Below are 10,449 nucleotides of genomic sequence, written 5' to 3'. Positions count from 1 at the left end.
TTACCGACTGGGGTGCACTAAAGGAGCCTCCCCGCACGACGTACGATTCCTGTATGTACCTTACGCCATTCGTAAATCTCGTACTAGGGAGACCCTGTATCTCGGGTACCGTGTACACACACAGAATAGACAACCATAAAATACACCCAAAAATCACGAGAGAATTAAATGTGTGTGTGACAGTGCTGGATAGTAACCGTTCCACCACGAAGGAAGTGTATCATCTATACGATAAGAAGAACCGACTGGTAGAGCTACTGGCTTATAATCAGCTTACAATGTGTTTCATGTCGTACTAACGGCTTCGAATGCAAGTGGAGTACACAGGTAACTGTCAAAATGCAGTTCGTGTCAATTCACTAGAATGTTTTACATTTTTCACGCTACTAAACTACGCTTACTATTATTAAAGTCCATTGAGGTCAATTCATATTACTTTTAATTTAAGACTTTAATTAGACAAAATAATTCTGTTTCCTTCCATAGTTCGGGTAGCCATTCCCCGTACCTCTCCTTAGAAAACACCCAGCATAATAAAGTACATGAATCAAAGAAGTACAGTCTGAATAATATGTCAATTTGCAATATTGCAAAAAAAATGTCATCAGTAAGCGACTCGCCTGCCCGTCACACGTCACGTCACTGAGGGGTACTGTCACTGTACCCGTCACCCTGAGACGTAAGTTGACCAGTCCCGTGTGCCTGTAATTTCACCAGCACCTTCAATACGCAGTAATACTCACATTACTGCTTGCTGGCAGAAATAGGTAAATTAATGTTAATTCATTAACAGACAACATACAATTTTAGGTTTCTAAAGTCATGTCATTCTACAAATAAATTAAGATATCATTCACTGGATATTATTCGATATTATATACAATAACGTCTTAGAAGAACAATATCAAAAAATATGATTACATTGTCACAATATGTTAAAAGATATAGGTAGACGTAATTTGTCATAAATTATTTGTCATTATTGTCTAGAGCTACGTGGCTTAATTTCGCCTTAAACATCAGATATAACAGCTTTCTCAAAATAGCGTAAACACAATTAATTGTACGATTTGGCTCATATCATCCCTTTATTACAAATGGACGTGACAGACGATTTTGAGGAAAGATAGTTATTTACCCGAATCAAAATTTCATGTTCCATATTGTCAAAATTGTATTTCACGTCATAGTGTTGTAACAGATATTATACGAATGAGGAAGTCACTATACACCCTGGAATCGACTTAAGCGGGCTAGAACAAGTTTCACTTCTATGCAATAAGAGTAATAGAGACCTGGTACATATTAAATAATTTATAGATTCAGACAATACGTTGCAGAAATAAATGTTAATAAAAATGGAAATAAATTAATTTGCTACTGCACGAAACCGGTGAAGGTCAACTTGTGCAAATTAGCTGCGTTTTCTTCATGCAATAATTTTTCCCACACAAGCTCGGTTATTTTGCACGATAATTTTTTTTATGATACATATTGACGGTACGAACTAGTCGTGCGCCTGGTGGTACGCGTCACACCTGTCCATAACAGTTGCAGTGCCGCTCAAAGGGCACTGTCACTCATGTGCCTGTAATTTCACCAGCATCCTTACGGGGGCAACCGTCAAGGTGGCAGTACTACCCCGGACTATCTCTTTCACAAGAACCTCTACTGCTACGATTTATTTGCACTGAGTCCAGAGTATCAAAATAGTTTACATCCATTTTTATTAACTTGTGCTCTCAACTCAAGCCGATTCTCGGCGAGTAGTGTGGTAACACCCTAAATGTAAAATCTCTTTAAAAGGTACCTTTAGTTGCACACTCACAAGATTTTCTAAGCACAAATTGTTTGAATCATGTCCCTATAAATCATTCTCTAACCACAGAGGCTCGATTAATCGATCATACATAACACTAAAAAGATTTCTAAACAAAGAAATACAAATGTAAAATATTTACAAAATATTGTAGTCAAGCATTTTAAACTTATACAGTTTAAGTATTTGTCACTACATAAGTACTTGAAAATATCTGCGTCATCTTAGCGTGGGGTTGAGTAACAATTTCAACTTGAACACAATCTAACTCTAGATACATAAACACGTTGATTAAACATTTGCGATCTCATTGTGAGCTTTACTAAAAACATTTATCCTTAACCCTATGACATGTAATTCGAAAATAAAAGAACACGTGCTTTTAATTATTCTTCCAACTCTAAAATTGAGAGCGATACAAACGTACGTACTTGGTATAAAAGTAAACAGTCCATAGACTCTCACGAGTCGCTGACGTCACTAGATTTGCACGACCTTGCGCCTGCGCAATCCTGTGATAGCGTATTCGATGCCCCATACAAGGACGCACGACATGATTAGAGCGTTTTGTACGTGGATACAGATGGCAAAACTGCCTGTGTAGTCTCGTACGTAACCTGGAAAAAAAAAACAAAAATTTCAAGTTACGTTATTTGAATACAATGATAAAGACACTACCTATTATTAATAAAACAAACAAGACTTAATAGACCTACAGCTTAGGTCAGCAGAGGACTCGTTGATATTCTGCTATAGCCCCCGGTTGGTGGTTAATGAAAACATAACAAATTACAATAATCACACCATCAATGCAAGTCATGTGGAATTTAAAGTCAAAGGAAACAAAGCGGTTTTGTTAAAATTCTAAGCAATCAGTCAATAAATGGAACAACTAACACTTTCACGTTTGTCTCTTTACTTTTTCCAGTAATATTCATTTGAATAATATATTAAAATCTTAATTGAAAAATGTTACTTCAAAAGTAAAGTTAGTTCTCAAATATAGATTTGTGAACAGTCTATGGTTGCATAGGGCTGTACGGAAAGAACTCATTCGGTTCATTCAATTAAAGTTTTTATAACAGATTAGTGAAACAAAAATTTAATCACAATCGAACGAATATACAAATATAAGACTTAAAGGGGGATTTAAAATTATATTTCGGAAATTTTGAATTTGCTTTTATAGGTTTTATCAGAAAAACATTCTAATCTATGTATGAAATATCATCACTCAGTATCGAATCACATATTTTTTATAGTAATCAGCAGCGAAGTCGCAGAACCCATTATATTATATAAAACCCAGTTATTCCAACTGATTCAATTAAACAAATCAATTGAATCAATTAATTATTCGATTTGTAGTTGGCAGTATAGTTGGCCATCACTAAACTGATCCGTTTAGTTACTTTTGTGGCACTATGGATTGGAACAGACTTTAGCTATCTAATGATGACGTCGTAACAACCTGTAACGTCTCTAACACGCATTAAATCTGGGCTAGACATGAATTTGACCCACGTAAAACCAGCGTGACGAAAATGTTTTATTTTTATGAAGTATCAATTTCTTTGTTCTAAATTAAGAGCGTTATCTTGAATGTGAATGTGAAAGCGTCACACACAGTAGTCACCCTCGACCTGATTAATTGATTTATTGATATTTATTTGCATAAAATATATTTTACAAAAAGGTGGTGTATAGTAACAATTTTCATATTTTACCAAAACTGGCAATCGAATTTTAAACTTTGTTACATTACAAATTTTATAAGTCAATGCTAATACTGTAAATAAGAGATATTAATTATACATGTTATAAGTAATAATAAGTTATTGTCATTTATTGAGATTTTTTGTTAAATAACTCCACTAGTTTTGTTATGATTATGAATACAGCATGCTCCACGAGTCGGTAACCGTACCCGTGGCTCAGTTGGTAAGAGCAATGCTACGGTGCAGCATGGACGTGGATTCAAGTTCAACCGGGTCGACAAAACCTTTGTATTCATAATCATGGAGTAGAAAATTTTATCTATCAGTCATGACATCAGGTTATTAAATAAATGATTATTATTTATATCGTTTATATTAACCCTGGGACATGTAAAATGTACGAAACTTTACTTTGTTTGGAAAAAATATGTCGATAAATATTATATTAATAATATGTCGATAAATATATTAATATTTATTGACATAGTTGACAATATAAATATTAAACACTAAGTTTAGCAGTATGTGTATAAAAAATACAAATAGGAGACATGTATGTTTTTCATTTGAATTTAATACACATACTCAAATTCACCTGTCGTTATTAAAATATGCATGATTAAAAATTGATTTCGATACTGATAGACCAACTAGTAATCATTAGAACGTCGTAACATTAACAATTCAGACATTAGCAAAATTAATAACATTGGCAAAATATTACCGATTTTCACAATGTATCTACAAAACTGTCGACAACAATTACATAATTATTAAACATTTTACGAAAACTGACAAACCTGCAACTGTCATTTTACTCCATCTTCAAAAAAGACAGGCTATACGTGTAACAATCGCGAAAACCTAAGAATTCGAGTTGTCTATGTACCTAAATTGAAACATGCCAATGAATTCAGTGTAAGTCTCGTCGTTTGCCTTGGTTTGCAGAGTGCGATTATGGTAAAAAAATAGTTGTCATCGCACTAAGTATGAGAACCGGACACGTTCCATTAAACAGATTTGCTTCCTTAATGAAAAAAAAAACATTTCTCCTAATTGCGAGTTATGTGGAGTAGTGGAAGATGCATACAATTTGTTACTGGAATGTGTCCGGTGCGAACAACGGCGTTGATGAGAGACCTGCAGATCAACCAAACATCCGTAGGTGCTGTAAATTGTATAGTAAGCAATTCCCACACGGAACAGGTAAAAAGACAGTTACTATTTGTTGAATCGGCTCTCTAGCACGGGCGGCGCTGCTGGAAAGCAGCGCCGCCCAGACATGTGAGCTATAGTTTAGGACACGATGGAACTGACATAATACATTGTATAAATATATTTATTAATAAATAATAATAATAATAATAATTAAAAAAACATACCAATGAGCGGACCAATAAGGACGACGAATACACCCTTGCTGACCATGTGCAAGCCAAAAGCCGCGGGTAATTTCTCCAGAGGGCAATACTCTGATATGGTGAGCGTGAAATTGCTCAGGCACATGCCTCGGAAGAACCCGCAGATTGACAGCCAGATCATTAGTGGAATCCATTCGCTTTGCTCGGCTAGTACTGGAATTATAAACGTTTATTAAATATTAAATTATTTACTCATCGAATACCAATGCTTATTTGTGTTGGTATTATTCTTTATCAGTGTTATAATCTATTGTTGGTATTTAAGTTTAATAAAAATATAGTACAGTCTAAAGCACATCAAACTATACACTTTTATAATTATTAATACAAAGATCGAACACTCAGAAAAAATTCCTTCGATCCGGTCGGATTCGAACCGACGTCGTCTCGCATACCGTGTCAGACGCTATACCAACTAAGCCACGGAACGAACCAACGGACCTCACGAATTTTTCTATGTGCTTGCGTCGTGTCTTTGTACTTGGTCTTTCAACGATTTTTAGTCGTAGCGCCATCTATGAGATTCTTAGTTGGTATAGCGTCTGGCACGGTATGCAAGAGGACGTCGGTTCGAACCCGACCGGATCGAAGGAATTTTATCTGAGTGTTTTTTCTGAGTGTTCGATCTTTGTATTAATAATTATAACAAACTAGTGGAGTAATTTCACAAAAAATAATTGAATATCAATTCAATAAAAATGTAATTATACACTTTTATTCGAATGTCGCCTCCGGTGCAGAACAAGATCCGTCAATGTGTAGCTTGATGTGCTGCCGTTTGTACATTATTGTAGAGGATTGCTGGATGAGTAAAAGTTTTTTTTTATATAATAAGAGAGTTGAGCAATCCCCGTTCCCGCCGAGGTAAATACAAGATTATTTGTAAATTAGTGACAATATATAAAATATATTACTAACATAGTAAACAATAATTTGTATTCCCTTTTTACTTTTAATAATTATTTCATCAGATTATACTTTCGCACGAATGTTTTTACATATTTAAATAGATCGCTCTAAAAGGTCATAACTGTACGGTAACAAAAAAATAAAAAATTCGATGCAAAACGCAGGAGGGAGAGGTCGGTGGTCGAGAACTACATGACGCTTGGACGTTTGAATTGACTACTTTACTACCAAATGCAAAAAGTGTCAAATAGGTCGTACAACAAATGATAAAATTTATGGTTTTGCAAAAGTCATGGAACAAAACTCCCAGTGTGGCCGGACGGATACCACGCTGTCTGCCACACAGAGGTCCCGGGTTCGATTCCCGGACCGGGTGAAATATTTGTATGGCCTACATTTATTTCTCTCGTGACTTTAGGTATAATTTGTGGTTGTCTGTGTGTCCACGGCACCCGCAACACGGAGTTTTCCGTTTTTTGTTGAGAACAGTTGTTCTTTATGATGTTAGCAATATAATCTTGCAAGGCCGTTAGGGTATTACAAATAACCCCGCATTATGATTTTCTTGAACAATACGAGGAAATAATAAAGGAGAATGTAAATTAAAATGAAAATGGAAAAAATTAATTCCATGACAAATGTTGCTTCTTGTTTTACGTTAGACGCAGGCGTGAAGTGTCAACCTCTCAAATACTGAAATTATCCAGCTGTATTTCGTCTAGGGTTGCCAAATACTGACTTTTCATTTCCGGGACAATTATAATAAGGTTTATTTTTATATAAAAAATAAGTGCGCATTTGACCTCCATCTCATCTGATGGAAAGTGATGATGAGGTCGACGATGAAGCATGCACACCTAAGTAATGCCTATTCACTCTCGCCATGAAAGGTCCAAGTTATAGCGTTAGTTATAGGTTCGTTATAGTTATAGGTTCATAACATTGCTTTCTACCAAATTTTGGGAGTTTTTAATACTCACAAAGTACCTACAAAAATTTTACATCACGCGCAATCAATATTTCGACATTCTCTCTGTGTCTGGGGGACTTCTTTTATGAAAAGGACTCTAGTGAGTTTGTAAAAACAACTTCTAAGTGTTTGAAATCCGGGACAGTAAAATCTAATTACTGGACACGAGGCAATCCCGAATTTCCCGGCTATCTGGCAAGCCTAATTTTGTCAAATATTTTGTATGTATCCGTTGTCGCCAGATGACGGGAGTGTTGTCAACAACAACAAGTCGCCGGATGTCGTGAGTGTTGTGTGTTGGTCTAGTGAGAACCCTAGTGCACAAATAAATAATGAAGATCAATTGCGGGTAGTTAGAAAAACTCGCATGGCTAGAAGATGCTGACTGTTCAGTCTCTTCGAGACCATGGACGTTCCAATATGTCCGAAACGTCGAGGTAAATAAAATGTGTTTTGTACGTGATTAAGTCCCGAATTAACAATCAAATAATGTGTGGAAATCGTGAAAGTTTAAATCAAGGTATCGATTTATCCCAAAATTTGTAAACCGTCTAGCGGTTTAACGACACACCGCCCGTGGCCTGGTCAGTCGCCATCGGGCGCTTGTCGACGACGGACCTGTATCAGATTTTCTCCGCCTGCTCTTATTTTATTCATATTAATTATCAGCGTGCGGATTGCGGGAAGCGAGGAGCAGTCCCACAAACCTCACCTCCTAAAATGAAAGCTGGCGTTGAAATAGAACAAGGGTATTAGACTCACCTGACCTCGTGGCTGCTAAGAAGAACGACGATACAAAAAATATCATTTTCTTTGATATATTCGTTCTATCAAATATAGGCGGCAGTATTAACCGCACTAGAATGTCAGTAATTGCAGTCATGGACAGACAGAACGCCGTATCGCTCATGTTGTATCCCAAACTCCTAATAAAGAAAGGCGTTAACATCCTAAATTGAAGCTCCCCGCTCCAAAACAGCGAGAGGCCGAGTAAAAGGTTCAAAAACGACCAGTCTTTCAGTAAATCCAAATCCATCATGGCTATGAATTTCATGAAGAAACCTTTCTTCTTCTCTTCTACTTTTTCTGGCTCGAATTTTTTTATTGCTTTCATTTGTAACGCATCTTCATCCGCCGTCTGGAATGTAATAACAATAACGTAAACATAATTAAGTAATCTCAATACTGAGTACTAAAAAAACCGACTGCAAAAGTCGTTCATCCCCTAGTTTGCCACCCATAGAGGTGGAACATTTTCTTCAAATTTAAATGGGACCACGTCCAAGGAGCTCTTTCCAACAAAAAACGAATCATCAAATTCAGTTTAAAAAACCACACAATCGAATTGAGAAGCTCCTCCTTTTTTGAAGTCGGTTAATAAAAATCCGAAACGCCGCCTAGATTTCACGTTTGTTGTGGAGATTATTTCTAGACAGAAACCAATACAATGAGTGTAAAAATTTATAGTATAATAATAATAACGCACACACTCATAGTCCCGTACTAGGGACACTCTGTGTCGCTGGTGCCATGGATACACAGACAAGCACAAATTACACCCAAAATCACGAGCGAAATAAATGCAGTTCATAAAAATATTTCTCCCGACCTGGGATCTCTGGGTGGCAGTCCAGCATAGTAACCGTTCGGCATGGAGGCAGTCATAGACTTATACTAAATGGTGACTTCGTCATGAATTTCGAATAGCCCATTGTGGGTAACCTATCACCAATTCGAATTTATTTTGTCCGAAATAACGTTTGTTCGAATTTTCATTACCCCGAAAATCGAATTATAACGAAACCGTTGTTCTTTCAGTATATGTTGGATGTTTATCGCAAAGACACGATTAGGTTCGGATAGGTTAGATTAAGTAAGGTTTAAAAGAAAACCCGCTCCGGCGCAGACGTACGGGGAGAAGGCGAAGATAGTTCGCTGCTCGCCTGATCCCCTAGTGAGACCAGCGGGCTCTGGACAGGGACTCCGGAGCCTGCATTGCACGGCCTCACTCGTCTGGGGCGGGTCGGAGGACAACCGACTCGCCCCTCCGTTGGCGCGGGAGCCCTGGCGTAAGCTAGGGCGGCCGGGCGGCGTCGTGGTGAATGTTCACTGATCCCCCGGCGCCGACTCAACCGGCGAGAGGGAAACCCGGGGGGTTTTAGTGGGGTAGGCCCTCCAGTCTGAAGGGAGAGCCCCCACATAACCCCTGAGTCTCCCCGGGCTCAGGGGTATCCATAAAGATTTCCCCCCGTAAAAAAAAAGGTTTAAAAGAAAAAACATTTTCCTCTCAAAATTACTTTCGAGGTTATGAAAATTCGAGAAAACGTTATCTGGAAAATGTCATTTCGGCCTTCTGATAGGAAACCCATTGTGCTATGCTAATTTTCATAGTTTTATTGGTTCTCCATACCAACTCTCATCCCCTATTTGAAGATTTATTTTTTGGCGATAAAAAGTAGTCTACGTCCTTCTACTAGGTCTCCTAGGTTTATAAGTGCAAACGGAGACAGAGTTACTTTCGTATTTATAATATTAGTATGGATCTGTGATTACATTCTATTGTGTCTGATATTTGAAATAAATGTTGTAAATGATAAATGTATACAAATGTTTATTTACAATGAGCAACCCCTAGAGTTTCTGGCTCATTCTGCTCAGGGGAATCTGCCTTACGAATGAGCAGTCAACTATAATCAGTATGACGATTTCTAGTGTAATTTCTTTACCTATGAAATAAAGATTATTTCGCTTTAATACAAATTAAATCAAATATTATCGTCTTTAATATAAATAATAATAGTACAGTATTCAAAAGCAATGATATCCAACAAAAAATATTGAAAGAAATTCCTCTAAATTATCTAAAAGACTATAACAAAAACATCAAACGTTAAAAACAGATGTGACAACCTATTGCGAGGCTGATTGATTTTCAATTGAAAGGTCAACGGTTCAATTCCCTGTGGCGTCACATCCTGTGACTTTAATTTGTAAGTAACATATACTTGTAAATGTTTAGTAACAAAACCATTCAAGTGGAAGAAGGTTCACAACACTTAAAACTCGTGTAAAATCCCCAACCCGCATTCAGCCATCCGTGGGAGACCCGTGCCTAGCAGTGGGGCGTATAATAGGTCGACGACGATGAGCCTCAGCTCATCACAAACTGGTCAATCACTTTAAAACTACGCAAACACCAGGCAAGCTTTGTCCTAGTCAGGTCACAATAAAATGAAAGTTCCATTGTGAACGTTATAAGTATGCGTAGAGACTAAGTTTATTTTGTATTTGTGTTCCAAAATTGATAATTCCTATAACGGTGACTTGAATTCTTGTCGACTAAAGACAGGTTACACACGGCGACTTTTAGCAGCGATGCAAACGCGCGTTCGTGAAACACGCGACTGCATCGATACAAACGCGAGATTGCATCGATACAAACGCGCGATTGTATTGATGCAATCGCTTATAAATCACAAGTGTAGCGATGCAATCACGCGATTGTATCGATGCAGTCGCGCGTTTTTTATCGCGTTTGCATCGCTGCTTAAAGTCGCGCGTGTAAGTAAAGGTAGACGATTAGCTACTGCATCGCGTTTGCATCGCTGCTTA

The 10,449-nt window shown here is 37.4% G+C and overlaps 1 protein-coding gene across 2 annotated transcripts in view; it reads right to left on the bottom strand.

Moving 5' to 3' along the window:
• Positions 1-1,589: 1,589 nt before the first annotated feature.
• Positions 1,590-10,449, bottom strand: part of LOC113235107 — a 38,150-nt gene continuing 29,290 nt past the window's right edge. For both annotated transcript variants that reach the window (XM_026470681.1, XM_026470682.1), the window contains 3 exons: positions 7,600-7,975; positions 4,920-5,111; positions 1,590-2,436 (listed from right to left, as the gene is read on the bottom strand). In XM_026470681.1, the coding sequence (XP_026326466.1) occupies positions 2,300-2,436; positions 4,920-5,111; positions 7,600-7,975 (705 nt within the window). In that variant the 3' untranslated portion in view covers positions 1,590-2,299. The remainder of the gene's footprint in view (positions 2,437-4,919; positions 5,112-7,599; positions 7,976-10,449) is intronic.

Source organism: Hyposmocoma kahamanoa, unplaced genomic scaffold (genome assembly GCF_003589595.1).
Source record: "Hyposmocoma kahamanoa isolate Upper Pololo Valley unplaced genomic scaffold, ASM358959v1 87, whole genome shotgun sequence".
NCBI classification, from domain to species: Eukaryota; Metazoa; Arthropoda; class Insecta; order Lepidoptera; family Cosmopterigidae; genus Hyposmocoma; species Hyposmocoma kahamanoa.
This window is presented reverse-complemented; position numbering and strand designations above follow the sequence as displayed.